Source organism: Sus scrofa, chromosome 7, assembly GCF_054392235.1.
Source record: "Sus scrofa isolate SSC_HxYL_T2T_F1_AM1 chromosome 7, Sscrofa_HxYL_maternal_Yorkshire_Landrace_v2.0, whole genome shotgun sequence".
Taxonomy (NCBI): Eukaryota; Metazoa; Chordata; class Mammalia; order Artiodactyla; family Suidae; genus Sus; species Sus scrofa.
In genome coordinates, this window is record NC_139389.1 from 134203596 (window position 1) to 134227456 (window position 23861).

A 23861-nucleotide genomic window follows, 5' to 3' on the forward strand; every position below is an offset into this window, starting at 1 on the left:
GGGGGCGCGGGACGGCTCCACGCGGGAGGAGGCTCCCGCTCAGTGGGAGCAGCCGTGGGGAAGCCCTGCCTTGTTCTGAAGCAGAGAACAGAACGCTGAGCCACAGCAGAGCCAGGAAAAGCCCTCGCAGGGGACAGGCCAGGGCGCGGGGCCCCGGCGGCGGTGACCTGGGGGAGGAAGGCCTCGCCAGCTGCTGGCTCCCACGCCATCCTCATCCATGCCACCCGGCAGCCTGAACGCCCTCTGGCTCACCTCTCGCTCGCCTGCGCAGACCAGACTGCCAGAAAGACACCACCCGGGGCCTGTACACTCACTGTCCAGTACGTTGGTTCTTTGGCTTTTTTTTTTTTTGAAAAGCTGTCTCATGGCATATGGAGCTCCCTGGCCAGGGATCAGATCCAAGCTGCAGTTTTGACCTACACCGTAGCTGTAGCCATGCCGGATCCTTTAACCAGCTGGGCTGGGCTGGGGATTGACCTGAGTCCTGGAGCTGCAGAGACCCTGCCAGTCCCCTTGCACCACAGCGGGAACTCCCAGTACTGCATGTTTATATAATACAACGACGGCGCCATGGGGACTAATGACTTTGGGAACTAAAACCAAGAATACGGAAACTACGAGCTTTAAAAGATCTTAGATTTGGAATTCCTATGGTGACCCAGAGGTAACAAACCCGACTAGAATCCAAGAGGACATGAATTCAACCCCTGGCCTCACTCAGTGGGTTAAGGATCTGGCGTGGCTGTGGCTGTGGCGGAGGCCAGCAGCTGCAGGTCCAATACGGCCCCTAGCCTGGGGACTTCCAAATGCCATACGTGCGGCCCTAAAAAGCAAAATAAATAAATAAATAAATAAATAAATAAATAATCTATCTCAGATTAGCTTTCAAATTATTCTACGTACCTCGAATTAGCTCATAAATATTCATGTCCATAAGTTCACATATTAGCGCAAGAGAACCAGATTTTCTGTCACTGGAGAAGAAAGCAGGTTTTAAAATATATTTTGTCTTAATCAGAAAATACAATCAAATATTTAATTCACTTGTAAACATTTCTGATAAACATAAAACACTCCCACAATCAAAGATCAAAGTGTAAAACTTAAAACAGTATAAGTTTTGATTTTTAATCAATATTTCAGGTAAAAGTAATTTAAAATAATAGTAAAATCACTTTAGGCAAAAATTCCAAAAGTCCTCCCACAATTTTTAAAGAGAAGTGTCTTGAAAATATAAAAGTTTCTATCAGCAGAAAGAAGGAATGAGGCTGAAGAATTAGATAAGCAAAACCAAAAACATTGGATTTTTTTTTTTTTTTTTTTGGCTGTACCCACACCATACAAAAGTTCCCAGGCCAGGGACTGAATCTGTGCCATAGCAGTGACAACACTGGATCCTTACCCTGCTGAGCCACCAGGGAACTCCCCCCAAAATAGGATTTAATCATTCACGCTCTGGGGCATGCGACTTTCCTTTCAAGGCACTAACTCACATCCATGTAATTGGGATACCTTATGACATTCTCTTGTGGCTCAATGGGTTAAGGATCCAGCACTGTCACTGTGGCAGCTCGGGTCACTGCTGTGGCGCATGTTCGATTTCTGGCCTGGGAACAGGAATGCCACATGCCACAGACACGGCCCCAAAAAAAGAAAGAAAGAAAACTGGCATCCATTACACTGTGGGGGGAGTAATCCAAAATGCAGCCGGGGTGAACAGGAGAAAAACGAGTCACATTACACCCCCGCAGCGTCACCCCAGACTCTGCTCAGGGTGCCTCTCTGCTGCTGGGAGAGGTCCCCACGGTCCCTCAGGGCCATCAGAGGCCGCCGTCTCGGACAGATGTGTGTTGTCAGGTGCACATAAAGTGCCCTTGGCATAGGCAGCGCTGTGCCATCACACGCAGACCCTGGTCTCGGGGACCCATCTGAACTCAGGGCTCAGAAGACGCAGGCCAGGTGGCCTCGAGGCCATAAGCTAGTGTGTCCTGAGTTTACAGCCATTCTATCCTCCGATGAAAATCTGCCCTTTAACTGTCAGAGGTGTGGTTTCTTGGCTGGTTGCAGAGGCCAGGCTTCCCTGGAGGCACCTCCACAAAGCTGCTCCGGACCCCAGCCTGAGCCCCTGGTCAGAGTCTGGGGCACGGCAAAGAGCTGCCAGCACCTGCAGACAAGCTGTGCTCCGCCTTCCCGATCAACGGGTCAACCTCTACGCTTAGAGCAGAAGCGAAAACTCCCCCGAAAGGATGTCAGTTACAGTGAGAAAGCCTATAGGAAACCACACAGGGGTGGCGACCGGCAGGGACAAGCAGGCACGGTCCCCGAAACGTGACCAGGGACTGCCCAGCAGCTCACAACTCACACGCAGACGCCCAGAGCCACCACCTTTTACACAGAAGCCCAAGTGAGCTGCAGAGAGGCCGGTGAAGGCGTTTCCACCCCGGGGCTCAGATCACCGTCTGAGCTGCAGGCTGACAGGGTCTGCCGTGGTTTTCCTTCTTAAAAAGAGATTTAACGGTTACATCAAACTTGGATAATTTTTGAAGCCCCAAATATACTTACAAAAGCACTTCGTGCAGCGTGAGGATGTTTGGGTGTGGATTCAGGCGCCTCAGGGCTTGTATCTCTCGCAGACTGTTCACTTGCTCGATACTGTTGTGTAGGTAAAAACAAACACGTGAGCTTCAGCTCAGGGTGGTTAAGTCCCTGTGTGTTATCCATGACCACCACCACCAAACCAATATTTCAGGGAGTCCCCGGTGTGGCTCAGTGGAAACGAATCTGACTAGCATCCATGAGGACACAGGTTCGATCCCTGGCCTTGCTAAGGGGGCTAAGGAAGGACTGCGGTGAGCTGTGGTGGAGGTCACATAGGTGGCTTGGATCTGGCGTTGCTGTGGTCGGGTATAGGCCAACAGCTACAGCTTCAATTCAACCCCGAGCCTGGGAACCTCCATATGCCCCAAATGCAGCCCTAAAAAGACAAAAAACAAAAAAAACAAAAACCTTCAAACAAGTTAATCAGGTTTTATTTCTCCCATTAGCAGTTGAACTTAAGCATATCTTATTTCTACATTATCTTATTAAAAAAAGCAAGGTTCTTATAGCTCCAGACATATAATCAAACTTTTCCCATCTATGCTCCTGACAGAATACATTGGTAGTTTCTTCCATAACTAACATATATAGAAACAGATATTAGGAATTCCCGTGGTGGCACAGAGGAAACGAATTCAATTAGTAGCCGTGAGGATGCAGGTTTGATCTCTGGCCTCGCTCGGTGGGTTAAGGAGCCAGCATTGTTGTGAGCTGCGGTGCACGTCAAAGATGAGGTTTGGACCCCCCATTGCTGTGGCTGAGGTGTAGGCCGGCAGCTGTAGCTCTGATTCAACCCCTAGCCTGGGAACCTCCATACACCTCCAGTGTGGCCCTAAAAAGATTTAAAAAAAGAAATAGTTATCAAAGTTTCCTATCAGTCAGGAGTTCCCGTTGTGGTTCAGTGGGTTATGAATCCAACTAGTAGCCATGAGGATGCAGGTCAATCCCTGGCCTCGCTCAGTGAGTTCAGGTTCTGGCGTAGTTGTGAGCTGGGGTGTACACTACACATGTGGCTTGGATCTAGTGTTGCACCAGCAGGCCAGCAGCTGCTGCTCTGATTCGACCCTAACCCAGAAACTTCCATATGCCTCAGGTGTGGCCCTAAAAAGCAAAAAACAGAAATCCTATTAATGGGTTTGTGGGAACTTAGCAACTGAGCAAGTAAACAGCATCTGAAACAAGGGTCTCCAGTTCAGACCCAGTCTTCCCTCGTCTCGTCCACAAAGGCCCTACATTTTCTCAGTTTCATTCGCTGGGACAGGTGTGCTCTCGGCAGGTGTGTCTCACCGCAGGCTTCTTCCAAAGACCGCTCTGCCTGCCACTACGCTCACGTGCCAAATCACAACCACTTCGGCGACAGAGGCCCACAGCCTGAGGCTGGCTGTCACCACCCTCCAGACAGACTCTTCCAGGAGACAGCCCTCCCCACGGTGGGGGCACAGGGTCAGTGAATGACTCCATCCGCCAGGCTCTGGAAGGAAACTAACTCTGGGAATATTCTTCCACTCTTCCACTGAAGCGGCAAAACCCTTCCACCAAATTTTTTTTTTTTTTTTTGTCTTTTCTAGGGCTGCACACGCGGCATATGGAGGTTCCCAGGCTAGGGGTCTAATCAGAGCTGTAGCCGCCGGCCTTCGGCAGAGCCACAGCAACGCGGGATCCGAGCCGCATCTGCGACCAACACCACAGTTCATGGCAACGCCTGATCCTTAACCCACGGAGCAAGGCCAGGGATCGAACCCACAACCTCATGGTTCCTAGTCGGGTTTCCACCGCGCCACGACGGGAACTCCTATTGCTGTTTTAAATCAGCATAGCTGACTGTTTCAGGCTCTCTCAGGCTAGCCAACAAATGGGAGTCTGGCATCTAAGAACCCGAACGGTCTGAGTGTGAGGCCACTTCGGACAAGTTTTAGACCCTCGTCCGCTCTCATCCCCTAGGTCCTCCCTCACGTACGAGGTAACATTCAAAATACCAGCAACCTGCACACCGTGACCAGGAGAGACAGGGCCTCCAACGCAGGATCCCACAGGGGTCTCTGTCGAGCCAGGCACGACAAGCCTTTGGCGGCTGGAGAGGGGGGTTCTGGGGAGCGCTGGGTAAGGGCCTCGCAGGGCGAGGGCAGGGGAGGCCGGCACTCCGCAGGCTCAGGCTAGCAGCTGGTATGGGTCTCTTCACTCAGTCACCACTGCCGGCGTGTGCAGGGACCAGATCACAACCTTGTCCTCTCGCCACCCACCCCACCTCAGGTGTCTCGCCGGCACCCCGGCCTCCCCTAAATGCCTCCAGAAGGCACTCCCCAAAATTGATCCCACAGAACCTCATAAATTTCATGTTCAAAAGGCTGGAGATCAGCCCGATCCAGTTCCTTCTGGAGAGTGACAATTTTCATTGATATTAATAGCGTTCAAAAATCCTACAAAATAAAAGTTTACCTTTATTTAAAGCAACACTGCCCACCTCTGGGGCCCAGGACCCCCTCCTATACGCCGGGAGTCACGCGTCCGAGAACCAGGGCTCCAGGGAAGGCGCTGCCCCACCCTTCCCGTGCCACGGGAGAAGCAGGTTTTTCTCGGGGCAGAGGGATGAACTCAGCCAGCAATTAGGCGAAGAAGGAAGAAAAGGCCAAGTAAAACGGTCCTTTCTTTTTCTTTTTGGGCTGCACCTACAGCATGTGGAAGTTCCTGGGCCAGGTATCGAACCTGAGCCACAGCAGCAACGATGCTGGATCCTTAACCCGCTGTGGGGCACTTAAGCAAGCAGCTTCCACACCGTCACCCTGGGGTCTTCGATGGAGGGCCAGCGAGGCCTGTCTTCACACACCACAAGGAGTCCCTGACCAGGCCCTGAGGACCCCCTCGCCTGTGCCCGTCGTGCCTCTGCCCATGGCATGCTGGATCGGTGGTTCTTGACCCAAGGGACTCTGCCCCGTGGGGACACGAGACAATACTAGAGACGATTCTGGTTGTCCCTGGACGGGGAGGGGTGACATGGGCATTCCACGACAGGTGCCAGAGATGATGCTCAATATCCTACAGCGCACAGGACAGACCGACAGCAAAGAAGAACCCGGGTCCCGGTGTCGGCAGGCCCACGGCTTCATGTGGAAAGAGTGAGAAACCAGCTGGAGCTGGCAGCAGCTCTACGTTTTGAACACCCACCTGAAAAACATTAGTCTTTAGAACTAAGAGTCCTACAGCTTTGTCACTCTTCTCATCTTTACTAGGAAAACCAGTTATCATACCCTGAAACGTATTTTGCTTCTTGTAGACAGAATTCTTTTATGTTCTACAAGCATTCACTCTGAATAAGGGCCTATCACAAACATCAGAAAAGCACACTGACCTGGGAACTGCTCACTGTAGTTCAAGTAATAGCGCAAAGGCAAATCAGCTAAAATGCAAATCACATCTACTCCCTCTTTTAAAAATCATGGGGGGGGGGAATCTAAAACTCTGCAAGTAGGAGTTCTGGCTATGACGCAACAGGATCGGGAGTGTCTTGGGAGCGCTGGGACGCAGGTTCGATCCCCAGCCAGGCACAGTGGGTTAAGGTCCGGTGTTGCTACAGCTTAGGGTGCAACTGCAACTCCGATCTAATCTCTGGCTCAGGAACTCCACATGCAGCAGGGCAGCCAAAAAAAGAGAGAGAGAGCAAAGAAAGAAAGGGAGGGAGAGAAGGAGAGAGAGAAAGACAGAAGATTGATCTGCAGGGAACCATTTTCTTTGCCTTGCAGGTGCTTGGAATTTTGTGGTCGGTGACATTCAGCTTTGCTTTTTTTTTTTTTTTACTGTCCGCTGGAAAGAGAACTGAACAGAGGAACGTAGGTAGCCCCTGCTTCAGAAAGAACCAGATGATACTGACCATAAATGGACGAGATCATAATTACTAGGACTAAGAAATTTTAAAAATTATGAAATTTCAGTATTTCATTTTATTGAAAGGATTTTATGGAAAGTAAGTTTCTCTAACCAATCCAATCTGTAGGAAGAAAGTCCTCAAGGAAAAGGGCAAAAAGAAGTGGTTACATCCTTATGAGACAAAACAGACTGCAAAGTAAGGAGTGTTACCGTTCATGGTTTCATGACAATAAAAAGGGAAGACGTGACAGTCACTCACGTGTGTTGTCAACATACATGAAGCAAACACCGGCAGCTGAAGACAGAGGTGGAGGTTTCAACGCCCCTCGACCACAGCGCTGGACAGTCACTCGAAAAATCCTTCAAGGTGCAGAAACCCTAGCAGCACAGCTAACCTCCCGGACCTGCCGTTCACACCACAGGACGTTCAACACGCTTCTCAGGGCGAAAGGAACACTCCCCGGGGGGAAGAGGCTGGACCGAGATAAGTCCCCAAACAGTCCTAGAACGTGTTCTCTGACCACAGCAGAATTCAATCAGAAACTACAAACAATGAGCAATCTAGAAAGTTCCCGAATATTTGCAAATTAAACAACACACTTGTAAATACCCAGGGGTAAAGAAGAGATCACAAGGGAAGTTAGAAAACATTTCAAGTCAAGGTAACAAAGAAAGCACAGCATTCCAAAGTTTCTAGGGCGTGGGCACTCCCGCTGTGGCACAGTGAGTTAGAGGATCCAGCGCGCTGCCGCAGCTGCCCCGGGAGGCAAGCCCTGACCTGGGAACTTCCAGAGATAAATAACAGAAAATTAACAAAGCCGAAAGGTGGTTCTTTGAAAAGATTCGTAAAACTGCTAAGACTCCTAAGACCGATGGAGGAAAAAACGACATAAAACACTAATGCCACCAACTGCTGTCAGGAAGGAAAGACAGGAGGTCATGACAGACGCTGAAGAGACAGCTCAGGGAGGATTATGAACAGCTCCACGCCGACAGACGGGACAGATTCCTTGAAGAATGAAATTACCAAATCTGACACAAAATAACGCTGAAAATCACAATAGCCCCGTGTTGGAGTTCCCGTCGTGGCGCCCTGCTTAACGAATCCGACGAGGAACCATGAGGTTGCGGGTTCGATCCCTGGCCTTGCTCAGCGGGTTAAGGATCGGGCATGGCCGTGAGCTGGGGTGTAGGTCACAGACGCGGCTCGGATCCCGCGTTGCCGTGGCTGTGCAGCTGTTGCTGACCCCCACCCTGGGAACCTCCATGTGCCATGGGTGTGGCCCTAAAAAGACAAAAAACAAACAAAAAAAATATATACATATATCCCTATGTTTATCAAAGAAGCTGAATTTGTTAAAATCCTCAGAGGTGATGGCTGTACAACTGCACAAAACTGGGTGGACTCTATGATATGCAAATTATGTCTCAATAAAGGTCCAAAAAATCCAAAGAACGTCCAAACTCTCCGGCACAGTTTGCGCTGACTGTTCGGCATTGGAGGTGTGGCGATGCGGTGATTTATCACCCACTCCACTGCACTGTTTCCCGCTTTTCGCCCCAGACTGATGTGCTAATCAACACGGAGGGAGGGAGGGAGGGAGGGAGGGGAGGGGACCCTCCCAAGAAAACCTCCCAGATAATTTCCCCAGTGAATTATCTTAATTTTTTTGTCTCTTTAGGGCCACACCCGCGGCACATGGAAGTTCCCAGGCTAGGGGTCCAATCCAAACTGTTGCTGTGGGCCTACACCACAGCCACAGCAACGCTGGATCCTTAACCCACTGAGCAAGGCCAGGGATCGAACCTGCACCCTTATGGATGCTCATCAGATTCGTTAACCCCTGAGCCGTGACAAGAACTCCTATTATTGTAAATATTTAAGAGAGAAATACCTTCTACATGTCACAAGATACAGGAATGGCCGGTAAGCACATGAGTTAGTACCATTTCTAGTCGTCAGGGAAGTGGAGACTAAAACGCCAAGGAAGTAACCCCACACACTTCCAGAGCGGTGGAAGGTTCCAAGGCCAGATGCTGAGGCGGACTCAGAACCAGTTGGGACACTCCTTCGTTGTGGCGAGTGTAAAAGGCACAGTCACTCTGGGGAAAGCCCTGGCAGCTTCTCTTATCAAGACAAACAGGAGTTCCCATCGTGGCGCAGCAGAAACAATCCAACTAGGAACCATGAGGTTGAGGGTTCGATCCCTGACCTCGCTCAGTGGGTTAAGGAGCTGGCGTTGCAATGAGCTGTGGTATAGGCTGAAGACACGGCTCGGATCTGGTGTTGCTGTGGCTGTGGTGTAGGCCGGAACCACAGCTCTGATTAGACTCATAGCCTGGGAACCTCCATATGGCACGGGAGTGATCCTAAAAAGACAAAAAAAAAAAAAAAAAAGTGTTGGGGTTCCTGTTGTGGCTCAGCGATAACAAACCCAACTAGTATCCATAAGGACATGGGTTAGATCCCTGGCCCCGTTCAGGGGGTTAAGGATCCAGCATTGCTGTGGCTGTGGTGTAGGTTGCAGACGCAGGTCTGATTTGACCCCTAGCTTGGGAACTTCCACATACCGCAGGTGCGGCCCTAAAAATACAAAAAAAAAAAAAAAAGAGCTGTATAAAAATAACCAAGTGGGGAAGGAGACTGCGTGGCGGTACAGATTAAGTGAAAATCACAGGGCTGCTGACTGCGGCTGCCAGGTACCTAGGGTTCATTATACTACTGTTTCCTTTGTGTATACTTGAAAATTTCTATAATTACATTCTTTTCAGTAAAAGAGCTTTTAGAGTGACTCATGAATTTCTTGCCTTTGTTTGTATTTATAACCTTACAAAGGAGACTTATTTTTGTAAAAGTAATTTGAGGACCATTTAGTGACATGACTGGAGAAAGAGCAGGCGGCTGCATGACCTTCTGCGGCGGTGAAGGACACCGGCGACGATGCTGGCAAGGACACGGGCTCGGGACCGGCACGGACCAGGACCCCACGCTCGGCTCTCCCCCTCCCAGCTTGGCCCTTCAGGGTAGGGAGCCTATCTCTCTAACCAGGGTCCCCCAGTCTGAAAGAAGAACCCCTCTCCTAGGACTGCAGTGGGGATTCTGTGACAAAGGGACCTCGCCCACGAAGTAGTGGGCACAGCGCCACACTCCATGAACAGCCGCGGTAACTGTGACTGTGGTGCTCGTAGCTGCTATTCACACCTATTCAATAGTCTTCAAACTATGCTGCCGAGCAACCCGACCGTCTGTTACACGACGGGCTGATCCATTACTGTGCCAAGTGCTTTGCCTGTATGATTTAACTCTCGTGACGACCCTGGGAGGTGGCACTGCAGTTACTCCCATCGTATAAAGAAACGGAACCACAGAGAGATTAATGAGTTGTCCAAGGAACTAAGAGTGGCAGAGCTGTCAGTTCCAGCCTCGGAGCCTGTGCGGCTAACACGCTCCATGCTCCTGCCTCAGGACACAAAGCCAGAGCCTAGAAATGCCAAGACCAGGGGTTTTTATGACTCGCTCCATTTCTTTACAGCACTTCCATAGGAAGGACACGGATACAGTCCTAGCCACAAAGGAGCCTCTTAGGAACTGTGTGCTTCGGGTGGCCTGGGCGGAAGAACATTCGGAGGGCAGAGCAGTCTGTGGTGGCGCTGTGGGCCTCCCGCAAGGGATGCCCTGGTCATCCCCGGACCGAGGCTCTGGGCGCCCGAGGAAAACAAGCCTCGGGGGCTGACGCGGGTCCAAGGGACCCTCCACCCGCCTTACTTGGTGCGAGCAAAGATTATCGCCAGCGCCACCCGCTGCTGGAGCAGAGGAGTGGAAGGCCGACGAGGAGGAGCCTCAGCACCTGCACGACTCAGCAGGGTGGCTCCCTCGCTGCCCTCGCTCCTCATGCCACCCCCAGGGCCACGCAAGGTGACCCCGAGCACTGACGGAGATAACAACGAGTAGAGAAGAAATGGATTCTTAAAGGAACCTAAAATTACTCTTCAAGTGGATAAGAGTAAGCTGTTTAATGATGCTGAGAGCTACTCCAGAACTCCAAATGCTAGAAATATTATTTTCATGGTTAAAAACAAAACTAAGGGAGTTTCCGTCATGGCTCAGCAGAAAAGAATATGACTAGTATCCACGAGGATGAGGGTTCAATCCCTGGTCTCGCTCAGTGGGTCAGGGATCCAGCGTTGCTGTGAGCTGTGGTTAGGTTGCAGACTCGGCTCAGATCCCAACTTACTGCAGCTGTGGTGTAGGCTGGCGCCCTCAGCTTTGACTGGACCCCTAGCCTGGGAACCTCCATATGCTGCAAGTGCAGCCCTACAAAAAAAAAAAAAAGGCAAAAAACCAAAAAACCAAAAATAGCATAAAACATGTGGTGACATATGAGTGACACCAGAAAATCCAATAAATTATTTGCAATAATATTCCTAGGAGTGACACCAAAAGCAGTACTCTTCCTTCTCGAAACCATAACTTCCTGTCATTTCTTCCTGTAAATCAGAAATAATAGCAACACCTTTGTCAGTGGAAGGAAAGACTGCACATTCAAGACCCTATGGTAATCAGCTGTTGGTTTTCCTTTTTATTTTGAAATTATTTAACACTAACAAAAGCTGCAATGACAACACAGAAATCCCTTCCCTGATGTTAACGTCTTACATTACATTTCCCAAAACTGAAAACTAACACTGGTACAACTCTATTACCTAGTTACACTGACACTGGTACAACCCTATGACCTAGTTACACTGACACTGGTACAACTCTATGACCTAGTTACAATAGACACCGGTACAATTCTACTACCTAGTTACACCAGACACTGGCACAACTCTACTACCTAGTTACACCAGACAATGGCACAACTCTACCTCCTAGTTACACCAGACACTGGCACAACTCTACGACCTAGTTACACTGACACTAGTACAACCCTATGACCTAGTTACACTGACACTGGTACAACCCTATGACCTAGTTACAGTAGACACTGGTACAACCCTATGACCTAGTTACACTGACACTGGTACAACCCTATGACCTAGTTACAGTGACACTGGTACAACCCTATGACCTAGTTACACTGACACTGGTACAACTCTATGACCTAGTTACAGTAGACACTGGTACAACTCTATGACCTAGTTACAGTAGACACTGGCACAACTCTATGACCTAGTTACACTGACACTGGCACAACCCTATGACCTAGTTACAGTAGACACTGGTACAACCCTATGACCTAGTTACACTGACACTGGTACAACCCTATGACCTAGTTACACTGACAATGGTACAACTCTATGACCTAGTTACAGTAGACACTGGTACAACTCTATGACCTAGTTACACTGACACTGGTACAACTCTATGACCTAGTTACAGTACACACTGGTACAACTCTATGACCTAGTTACAATAGACACCGGTACAACTCTATGACCTAGTTACACTGACACTGGCACAACCCTATGACCTAGTTACACTGACACTGGTACAACTCTATTACCTAGTTACAGTAGACACTGGTACAACCCTATGACCTAGTTACAGTAGACACTGGCACAACCCTATGACCTAGTTACAGTAGACACTGGCACAACTCTATGACCTAGTTACACTGACACTGGCACAACCCTATGACCTAGTTACACTGACACTGGTACAACTCTATGACCTAGTTACACTGACACTGGTACAACTCTATGACCTAGTTACACTGACACTGGCACAACCCTATGACCTAGTTACACTGACACTGGTACAACTCTATTACCTAGTTACAGTAGACACTGGTACAACTCTATTACCTAGTTACAGTAGACACTGGTACAACTCTATGACCTAGTTACACTGACACTGGTACAACTCTATGACCTAGTTACACTGACACTGGTACAACTCTATGACCTAGTTACACTGACGCTGGTCCAACTCTACGACCTAGTTACACTGACACTGGTATAACGCTGTTACCTAGCTACACTAGACACTTTTTTTGGATTTCCCCCATCTTCCACTAATGTCCTTCCCTCCTCCAGGGTCCAGGATTCTGCACTGCATTTAAGTTCTCATGTCCCCTTGGTCACCGCCACTCTGTGACAGCTCCAGAGTCAGACAGTTTTTCAGTACCTTCCGAGTTGTGGAGTACTGGCCCGTGAGTTTGTAGAATGCCCTTCAGTTTTTGCTCTTCTGCCGTATTCTCATAATTCCACTGAGGTTATGGCTCTTTGGAAGGAATCCCACGGGTGACCCCATTTTACCAGGGGGGACATGGTATCAATACGTCTTAGTACTGATGATACTAATCACTTAGTGGAGGTGGTATCACCAGGTTTCTCACTGTAAAGTCACAATCTTTCCTTTCTAGTTTCTATTCCTTATAAGCGAGCCATCGAGCCCAGCCTGTGCTCAAAGTGAAGGAAACGAAGCCCCCCTTCTTGGAGGGAGGAATATCAAACCACTGGTGGACATCACTTACGACCGCCAGAGTCATTAATAACCATTTGGGAGGGGTCATTAGAGGCGGTGCAGAAACCCCGTCCTCGCTGAAGCTTCACCCCTTCATGCGGGCGTCACCGCCAGTTCATCCCGCCCGAAGAGAGCACCACTGTGCATTCTAACGACTGTCTGTCTCCCCCATTCCTTCTACACTTACAAGTTGGAATTCTTCTCCACGGAAGAATCTCCCCCTCATCCCAACGTGCTCATCCAGTCATGTGTTCACATCAGCGCGCGCTCACGCTCGCGGTTCTGAAGGAGCAGAGGTGGGGAGGGGTGTGTACACGGGGTTAGCACGAACACGCTAGCTCTGCCTGCCAAGACCTACAGGCACTGACATTCCAGAAGCAATGAGCAGACCTGGTGCCAAAATACCTTGTTCTGGGAGTTCCCATCGTGGCACGGTGGAAACGAATCTGACTCGGAACCATGAGGTTGCAGGTTCGACCCTCGGCCTTGCTCAGTGGGTTAAGGATCTGGCATTGCCGTGAGCTATGGTGTAGGCTGGAGACACAGCTTGGATCTGGCATTGCTGTGCCTGTGGTGTAGGCCGGCAGCTGTAGCTCTGATTCCACCCCTAGCCTGGGAACCCCCATATGCCACGGGTGCAGCCCTAGAAAGCAAAAAAAAACAAACAAACAAAAAAACAAAACCGAAAAAAACCCACAAATAAACCAAAAAACAAAAAACCTTGTTCCAATAAAAGGAACCAAAGCTCCTTAGAGAAGTAGCAGATTCCAGGGGCAGGGAAAATACAAGATGAGTTTAGAGAATCTTGCAGTACCAAGAAGTAAAGAAGTGCTTAAAAAAAAAAAAAAGAAGAAGAAGAAAGAAAGGAGAAAGGATGGAGGTGTCAAAAGAGCTTAGGAGCCAACGCGAACGTGCTCCCCTGGCCAGAGCCGGCTCAGCTTAGCGGGAACAATTATCAAGTAAGTAACGGCAGCCTGGGTTACAGTCTCCCCGCGATCTAAACGTGCGCATCGAGAGCAGGCAGGGACTCACGAGAGGAACCCAAAGACCAGTTCCCTCGGGTGTGGATCGCACAGGCCAGCAGACACCCAGCAGAACAAGCTCAAGACACTAGCACTGACTCAGTACAGCCAAGAGCCACACGCCACCACTAGCTCAAAGGGTGCTTCCTTTTCAGTAAAGCCAATACTACCCCAGCTTAGCTGTCAATAATCCCCCCCCACGCACACACATTACAAAAAAAAAAAAAGAGAAAGAAAGAAAAAGGGAGTTCCTGGTATGGAGCAGTGGAAATGAATCTGACTAGGAACCATGAAGTTGCAGGCTCAATCCCTGGCCAAACTCAGTGGGTTAAGGATCCAGTGTTGCTGTGAGCTGTGGTGTAGGTCACAGATGTGGCTCGGATCTGGCGTTGCTGTGACTGTGGTGCAGGCTGGCAGCTGCAGCTCCGATGAGACCCCTAGCCTGGGAACCTCCATATGCTGCAAGTGCGGCCCTAAAAAGCAAAAAAAAAAAGTAAAGTATCACTGACTCAGCAGTATTTTATTTAACATGTTACTTATTATGGGTTTTTAAGAGAAAAACATGTGTCCTTTCTTTTTTTTTTTTTTTTTTTTTGTCTTTCTAGGGCTGCACCCGAGGCCTGTGGAGGTTCCCAGGCTAGGGGTGGAATCAGAGCCACAGCTGCCAGCCTACACCACAGCCACAGCAATGGGGGATCTGAGCCGCATCTGCGACCTACACCACAGCTCACAGTAACGCCGGATCCTTAACCCACTGAGTGGGGCCAAGGATCAAACCACAACCTCATGGCTCCTGGTCAGATTCGTTTCTGCTGCACCACGACAGGAACTGCTTTTTTTTTTTTTAACGGCTGTACCCACAGCATATGGAAGTTCACAGGCCAGGGACTGAATCCAAGTCAAAGCTACGACCTACACCACAGCTGCAGTAACACTATCCGTGACCCATTGTGCCAGGCCAGGGATCAAACCCCCACCTCCAAAGCAACCTGAGCTGCTTCAGTCAGATTCTAAACCCACGGTGAGACAGCAGGAACTCGCCCAAACACGTGTTCTAATCAATCAGTTTTATTTATTCACTTATTTGTCTTTTTAGGGCCGCACCCAAGGCATATGGAGGTTCCCAGGCTACCGGTCGAATCGGAGCTGTAGCTGCCAGCCTACACCACAGCCACAGCCATGCCAGATCTGAGCCGTGTCCGCAACCTGCATACACTACAGCTCACAGCAACCCCAGATCCTTGACCCACTGAGCGAGTCCAGGGATCGAAACTGAGTCCTCAGGGATGCTAGTCAGATCTGTTTGTGCCGAGCCACGATGGGAACTCCTGAATCAACCACTTTTAAAGTGAAGACAAAGAACTGTTTCTGATAAATGATCCTGTGGACGGTGATAAAGGCTACCATCTACTGAATGTTTCTCAGGCGCCCACCTTGCCAGCTGCCTTGTATTCGCTGCCCTGGCTTGTCCTCAAGCACCTCACAAGGAAGCTGAGGCTCAGGTGGACGAGGCACTTTCAGGGTGTCGGGGATGCAGTGGATCCAGGACACACGTCCCCGTGGCCCCCAGGGAACTCCACACTCTTCCTAGGGACGCGGGTCACGTGAAGGTCCTTTCCCGGATGAACTGAGCATTCCACACCTCCAAGGACTGCCCCGTAAAGCATTCTGGTCTTCTCTGATGGGAACGATGCCTCCACCTCCCTGAAGGCACACCTAAGACCAGGTCTGACCTCCCCCGACAGCGGGCTCAACAGGGCGAACTCGACTGTGCACCCCTCAGACGAGGAGGGCCTGGCGTCTACAGGCTGTGCCTCCGGTCCACTTTCTGCATTTGTCTCTTCATCACAATAAGAGCTGGCAAGTCCTGTTGGTGTCTGCAAGCACGTCGGAACCCGACCCCTGACCCTGACGGTGGGAGCTGACGGGACCCCAGGACTCTGCTACGGCCCAACGGCATCACAGGCGCCGCACAAAGCCCTTTCTCCGCTGGGTTTGGGAACCTCGCTCAGAGCCCGCTGGGCAAGGCCGTCTACTCTGGAGACGGGCTAATCCGTGCACTGGGCCTCCGGTTCTCCATCGCACATAATCTAAAGGTAAAGGGAGGTAAAGAGATACAAAGGATTCCGGAGTTCCCATCGTGGCTCAGGGGTCTAAGGACCCAATGTCGTCTCTGTGAGGATGTGGGTTTGCTCCCTGGCCTCGCTCAGTGGGTGAAGGATGCAGCGTTGCTGTGGGCTGTGGTGTGAGTCACAGACACGGCTCAGATCTGGTGCGGCTGTGGCTGTGGTGTAAGCCGGCAGCTACAGTTCCGATTTGACCCCTAGCCTGGGAACCGCCATATGCTGTAGGTCTGGCCATAAAAAGATTTAAAAAAAGAAAGAAAGAAAAGGAAAGGAAAGGAACAGCAGACAAAGACTTCAGAATACACAAAGGAAGAAATGAGAAACGAGTGGCAAAGCAGGAGCCCCAATAACTTCAGTGTCTTGGTCACGTGCTTCAGCCTGGTGACCTAGAGTGACAGGTGTCACGTTACTTCCCATCACTGACCACCTCTCCTCGTGGGCACTGTTGTGGTCACGGAGTGGGTATGACTGCTCTGGGGGATGTCGTCAGGATCAAATTACTGCCTTGACGTGACAGACTGGCCTACTCCTTTCTAACCTGGAAAACTCTTTTCCACACTAAGAGCTTGAAATCAAGATCTACACCCCCAAGTTCTTCAGAAGGCGCCACATTAATGTAAGGGAATTACACTCTTTTTTATTTTTCATTTGTTTTTCTTTTTAGGGCCGCACACATGGCTATGGAAGTTCCCAGGCTAGGGGTCAGGTCGGAGCCATAGCTGCCAGCCCACACCACGGCCACAGCCATGTGGGATCGGAGCTGCATCTGCAACCTACTCCACAGCTCACAGCAACACCGGATCCTTAACCCACTAAGCAAGGCCAGGGATAAAACCCACAACCTCGTGGATACCAGATTTGTTACAATTGATCCACAACAGGAACTCCATATTTTTAAATTTTTAAAAAAATGTATTGTATTGGGAGTGCCTGTTGTGATGCAGTGGAAAAGAATCTGACTAGGAACCATGAGGTTGCAGGTTCAACCCCTGGCCTCACTCAGTGGGTTAAGGATCCAGCATTGCCGTGAGCTGTGGTGTAGGTCGCAGACGTGGCTCGGATCTGGTGTTGCTGTGGTGCAGGCTGGCAGCTGAAGCTCCAATTAGACCCCTACCTGGGAATCTCCATGTGCCGCAGGAGCGGCCCTAAAAAGCAAAAAAAAAAAAAAAAGTATTGAAGCACAGCTGATTTATAATGTTGTGTTTTTCAAAACTTTGCTTTAGATATTTACAGGCTTCAATTCCTTTTTTTTTTTTTTTTTTTTTTTTGACTGCATTAGTGGCACATGGAAGTTCCTGGGTCAGGGATGGAATCAGAGCTGCAGCTGTGACCTATGAAGGATCCTTAACCCTCTGTGCTGGGCCAGGGATTGAACCCATGTCTCTGGGCCGCTGCAGAGACAATGCCGGATCCTTATCCTGCTGTGCCACAAGTGGGAACTCCTAGGGCTTCAATTCCTTTGATATTAGAAAAAAAAAAAAAAAAAAAAAAAAAAGGCTGAGTTTCAAGCGTCTTTATGAAAAGTTTAACAGGTGCCATGAAGTCATCATTTACGTCATTACTCTGTTAGTTTCCTAATCACATCTGGTTTTGACTCATCAGTGTGACGTATGTTAAGAATCTGTAAACTCAAGGACTTTAAGAGGCTGCTCTGTGGGAAAAGCCACAGGAGTCTTGAAGTGACGATTCTAGAACTAGACAGCACCCCCCCTTCCCCAAGAGGCAACTAATTGCTCCCAGGGAATACATTTCTCTAATCTCATCTGAAAACCCTATTTCAATATATTAACTGATTCATGTCTAATTCAATCACAAGGACCTCTAATATCTTTAAGATTTCATTTATAAAAATCCATCATCTAGGAGTTCCCGTCGCGGCTCAGTGGTTAACGAATCCGACTAGGAACCATGAGGTTGTGGGTTCGGTCCCTGGCCTTGCTCAGTGGGTTAAGGATCTGGTGTTGCCGTGAGCTATGGTGTAGGTCACAGACGTGGCTCGGATCCCACGTTGCTGTGGCTCTGGCGTGGCCTGGCGGCTACAGCTCCAATTCAACCCTTAGCCTGGGAACCTCCATATGCTGAAGGAGCAGCCCTCAAAAGGCAAAAAGACAAAACAAAACAAAAATCCAACATCTACACAACTCTTAGGAACATTCAGACTGTTTAAAGTAAGGCATACTCTGGAGTTCCCATCATGGCTCAGCAGAAACGAATCCGACTAGGAACCATGAGGTTTCGGGTTCAACCCCTGGCCTTGCTCAGTGGTTAAGGATCTGGTGTTGCCGTGAGCTGTGGTGTAGGTCACAGACACAGCTCAGATCTGGCATTGCTGTTGCTGTGGTGTAGGCCGGTGGCTACTGCTCTGATTTGATCTCTAGCTTGGGAACCTCCCTATGCTGCAGGTGCGGCTATAAAAATCTAAATAAATAAATAAAGTAAGTAAGGCATATCTTTACAATTTAAATTTTGGGCCCCATTAATCACTGATGCCATAGTAAACCTAGACATGAATAAGCTCCAGTATGAGAGAAACACAAAATTAGGCTTTAATCCTCACTGCCCAAAGAAACGCGATTGTGTCTTACGCATTATTACAGGAATGCAATTTTACCACTAATTTAAACGTGCGTCTGTGTTTAGTCTCGGGCCACCTACCTTTCAAAGTGCTGTTTCATTTGTTTACATGCATAGTAGTTTCCATCTCTCAGGTTCTGCATCTTCATAACTTCAGAAAACGTTCCCTCTCCTATTTTGCTGATTGCTTTATAGTCTATAAATAAAAACAATTATAAAGATAAGTTTTATTTATGCATATGTTTTGGACTCACTTCCAGACAGCAGACATTTGCCTGTTTCCTAAGAGTCTGTGTCCTCCTCATCTTACGAGAAGCTGGCGTTAGACATGCAGGGATAAGCAAGGTGCCAGCGTACGGCACAGAGAACTATATGGTGTCCTATGATGAACCATCATGGAAAAGAACTTTTTGTTTTTGGTCTTTTGTCTTTTTAGGGCCGCACTCATGTCATATGGAGGTTCCCAGGCTAGGGTTCGAATCCAAGCTGTGGCCGCCAGCCCACACCACAGCCACAGCAACGCCAGATCCGAGCCATGTCTGCAACTGACACTACAGCTCATGGCAACACCAGATCCTTAACCCACTGAGCGTGGCCAGGGATCAAACTGTGTCCTCATACATGCCACTGAGCCACAACAGGAACGACAGGTTCCCCGGAGGATAGAGACAGACCCCGAATGTGACTGTTGACCTGGAGACCTGTTGCGGACATGGGTTCGGCCCGGCATGAGATCTGCGCCCTTTCCGGGAATGGGGAGCACAGATTAACCACCTACAAGGATTCACTGCCCTCTGTCCTGGGACTCAACCCCCTATCCCTCCCTTGACCTTCCCTCCTCCTTCTTTGTGGTTCCTGCCACGTGTTCCCACCACGGTGCTTTAAAAGCCCAGCCCCTCCTCACAGTCAGAGCCGGCGCTATCTGAGCTCAGCCGGTCCCCCTCTGATGCCTTAATAACTCTCTCCTGCTTCACCACCTTGGCCTTGCGCATTCTTCCCTCGGCAAACCTAAGAGGAAATTCCTTGGAAAAGAACGTTTTTTAAAAAAGAATGAGTGCGGAGTTCCCGTCGTGGCTCAGTGGGTAACGAATCCAACTAGGAACCACGAGGTTGCGGGTTCGATCCCTGGCCTTGCTCCGTGGGTTAAGGATCCGGCGTTGCCATGAGCTGTGCTGTAGGTCACAGGTGCGGATCCCATCTGGTGTTGCTGTGGCATAGGCTGGCAGCTGCAGCTCAGATTGGACCCCCTAGCCTGGGAACCTCCATATGCTGCGGGTGCAGCTCAAGAAATGGCAAAAAGACCAAAAAAAAAAAAAAAAAAAAGAATGAGTGTGTGTATGTGTAGTATAACTGAATCACTTTGTTGTACAGCAGAAATTAATGAAACATTTTAAATCAACTATAATTCAATAAAAAAAAATTTTATGAGCAGCTGGGTTGAGTTGGCCACAAGCAACCTCTGCTCCCCCTGGGCAGCAGGGAACCACAGGAGGCGAATCCTGAGCCAGAGGAAAGGCTCAGCTCCCCTCCAAGACCTGAAAGCAGAGGCCGGTCAGGACGGCTCTCCCGGCAGTTGGAACATCCTCTGGAAATCACTGTCCATGGCCCCGCAGAAGCTGACCTACGGCAGGTCCCTGGCAGTCTTGTATTTCCTGATTTTCTGAAAGCTGACAGCGGCTTTGCGGCCGCCGCCACCATCGTCCCCGCAGAGTCCGTGGTTTGGGGAGCCTCTAAAGCACCAGGGCAAATCCCTTCCTGCTTGAAATACCTCGAGCAGTTTCTGTCTTCCTCATCGGAACTTGACACATACAGAAATTCGTCTCTTGAAGCGAAATGCTGCGGATAACAAACGCCTTCAAAGGGCAGCGAGGCGGCAGCGAGGCCGCCGCTGGGCAGCCGGGGAGGCGAGGCCGCGAGGCCGGACAGAGCCGTGTCTGCAGTAACCGCTGCCTCCGCGGGGGGCGCCACCCCCGGCCCGCGGCCCGGTCGGGGCAGGGCGGGAGTCAGGGCGCGGGGCTGCGGCTGCTTCTGCTTCTGCCGCCGAGCAAGAGACGCCCGGCAGAAGCCGGCTCGGGACGGGGCTGCTGCTCTCCCAGCAGCAATGGGCAGAAACGGCAGGAAGGAGAAAGGCTGTGCGAGCCCAAGTCTCCCTGGGGTGGAAGAGCTTCTGCCAAGACAGCAGGCCCGACAGTCAGACGAGATCGCGGGAGCCAGTCACCCCCTTCTCCTCCCCCGCCCAGGCCCTTGCTCCACCGAACCCCATAGACTGAGACGGAGAAGCAGGAGAGCAAGGCCAAAAAGCAGTGAGAGGCTTGAGGAGTGTTTGGAAAAGCACCTCGAGTGTGGAGCTGACCAGAAGCAACCAGATCAGAAACCCAGTCAACTAACTGCGCCTGGACGGAAGAGGCCAGCACCTTCAATCCCCGAACCCGGGTTAACACAGAGCAGGCTTTTGAACCGAGCTGCTCCAGAGGGGCCTCGTCTTCAACACCTCCTATACACAGAGCAGGTGTCTACCTTGTGCAAATTCTTTCAAATTTCATTTCTAAAAAACATCCCCCCCCAAAGTAAATTATGCCTGGATGGGAATGCATTGGGTTTTAAAGCAAATCTATCATTTCAACTGGAAATACTTCAGTATTTTTCGCTAACAGATAAGGACTTTAAAAACATTCCCATCCACTTCTGCCAGAAGGATAAACTGGAATAGTTATTTTAGAGGCAATTTGCCAATATCTATTAAATATTTAAGATGTCCACATTCCTTAACCCAGCAATTCCAATTCTACAACTTACCCTGCGAAAAATACTTGCTCAACTATACATGATATGAGGATGTTAGCGCAACATTATGTAACAGGAAAAAACCAACGGCCCCAAACAGAAAAGTGGATAAATTAAATATGATATTTCTATATAATGGAATATACCAAATACATTGAAAAGAATGACACAGATAGAGGGATTCTTAAAAATAACATCCTCAAAGATCCGCCCCCACACACACACACACAATTCGTGGCTCGCTCCGAGTATCTCGCTGTCTAAGTCAGATCTATCCCATAATAAATGTGTAGTTTATTTAAAACAACAAGAGAAAATGAAGACTCTAGGGGAAAAAAGTAGTGGGGGTAAAATGACAAATGCTGATCACTGTTGAAGCTAGGTGACCGATCTACCATGGGTGTCCATTCTACTCCCCACTTCTGATATGCTTTCAATTTTCCATGATAAAAAGTTAAAAGAAAGAGCAGGCCCCAAACCTCCTCCAGGCGACCCTCCGTGACGAGCCAGAAAACAAATGACCCCCGGAGACCTGGAAGCCGTGAGAGAAAGACGGTGGAAAAGCCACCAGGAAAAACTGGCAACCAGGAACACCCACACAGGACACTGACACCAACAAGAAAAGTGCCTTTCTTGGAGTTCCCGCTGTGGCGCGATGGGATTGGCGGCATCTTAGAAGCACTGGGATACAGGTTCGACCCCTGGCCGGGCACAGTGGATAAGGATCCGGTGTTGCCACAGCTGCGGCTTAGGTTGTGACTGCGCTTCAGATCTGACTCCTGGCCAGGGACTCCAAATGTTTCAGGGCAGCCAAAAAAGAAAAGAAAAAAATGCCTTTCCTACGTAAAGCCCCTGAGACTGGGGGTGGGGGGGTTCATCCATTACAGCTCCTAGTAAGCATTATCCTAGTACACCTGATACATAAATAGCGTCATTTATAGAACAGACTTTTGAGAATTTGTATTTGTAAGATACCATATTAAAAAATCAGCTCTTAATAAACATTCAGTGACTTTAGCTACAAAAATTCAAGCTACACAAAAATTTTTCTGAACTAATATCTGTATTTGCCTAAAATTTTTATCCCACTTGTAAGCTGTCACAGCCTGCCACCATTTCATGGTGCTGGCAGAAGACGTGGACTCCTGGGTCAGAGACAAAGGACTTCATTTCTCACAGTCCCGCCAAGCATAAGAGCATCGGCAGATCGGCACTGGCTCCCGCTGCCCTGAAGTCCCGTGGGGGTGACTGGATGGGCCCATATGACACCTGCACACACAACAGATTGCTTTAGGGCCAACGGCCCAGCACTTTCTGAACAAGCAGCAAACAAGATGACTCGGCCTTGCCATCTGGCACTCTCCACAAAAACACGTTGGGAAGCCCAGGGCCAATGGTTCATTACAGAGTTAGTACACACCTTCCCAGTTTTACTAATACAGGGTGCTTGGTATGGTATTATTCTTACTTATAAAAGCTAATATATAGATAACACTGACTTTAATGCTACTTTTCATTCTAAAAATAACCATCAATTTCAGTGTGTATTTTCAAGAATCTTAACTCCAGGCCATGCAAAATGAGAAAATTCTATTTGTAATTATATATTTGTAAAAACTGGAAAAAATACTTTTCCCTCAAAACAGCACCTAACCATGTTAGACCATTCAAAATACCACACACCCACCAGACGAGCAACGGCCACGGGCGGGAGTAAGACCTCTGACTGCTGTGCACACAGCAGATGCTGAAAAACTCCCGAAGAGAATGATCCAAGAACAGAACTGTTCAAGCTTCTCGCAAAAAAACTTATTTTCCAAAGATGATTTCTAGGGAGGAAAAGGCACTGAGGACATGGGGAGGCGGGTGGTCCCCAAAGGACACGTCCTTGTCCCGAGCCCCAGAACCTGCGAGTGTGAAGCACGGTGTCTGCAGATAATAAGGAAAGGATCTTGAAACGGGCACAGCGGGATGACCTGGGTGGGTCCCAAATCCAGCGACAAGGGTCCTTGTAAGCGACACACTGAGAGCGGGAGGGTGGTTCCAGGGGCTGGAGGAGGGGAGATGGGGCCTGTGACTGAACGGGCACAGAGTGTCAGCCACGCAAGACTAAAAGCTTCCAGAGCTTTGCTGGACAGCAATGCGTGGACAGTGAAAACTACCACCCACGTAAAAACGTAGTAAGAGGGCAGGTCTCAGGTTATGTGATTTTTTTTCCACAATGAGAAGGAAACACACAGACAGGGAAGAGGAGGCCACGTGGGGACAGAGGCAGGGACCAGAGCGATGCGGCCACAGGCCACGGCGCGCAGGCCGCCCCAGAGGCGGGAGGAGGCAGGAAGGTGCGGCCCGGAGCCTGGGGAGGGTCGCGGCCCTGCGGCTGCGGAGTCCAGACTTCCGGCCCCAGGACCCCGAGAGGACGAACTT

General features: G+C 49.6%; 1 protein-coding gene across 14 annotated transcripts in view; it reads right to left on the reverse strand.

The window, feature by feature from the left end:
* Positions 1 to 23861, reverse strand: part of MOK (MOK protein kinase) — a 54214-nt gene that overhangs the window by 16256 nt on the left and 14097 nt on the right. For 10 of the 14 annotated variants that reach the window (XM_084970247.1, XM_084970246.1, XM_084970245.1 and 7 more), the window contains exons 2-4: positions 18732 to 18846; positions 2563 to 2652; positions 904 to 974 (exon numbers count right to left, since the gene is read on the reverse strand). In XM_084970247.1, coding sequence (XP_084826373.1) covers positions 904 to 974; positions 2563 to 2652; positions 18732 to 18799 — 229 coding nt within the window. In that variant the 5' untranslated portion in view covers positions 18800 to 18846. Of the gene's footprint in view, positions 1 to 903; positions 975 to 2562; positions 2653 to 18731; positions 18847 to 20418; positions 20563 to 23861 lie in introns of those variants that run through there. The other 4 variants (XM_084970243.1, XM_021081583.2, XM_084970253.1 and 1 more) reach the window with 2 other exon arrangements.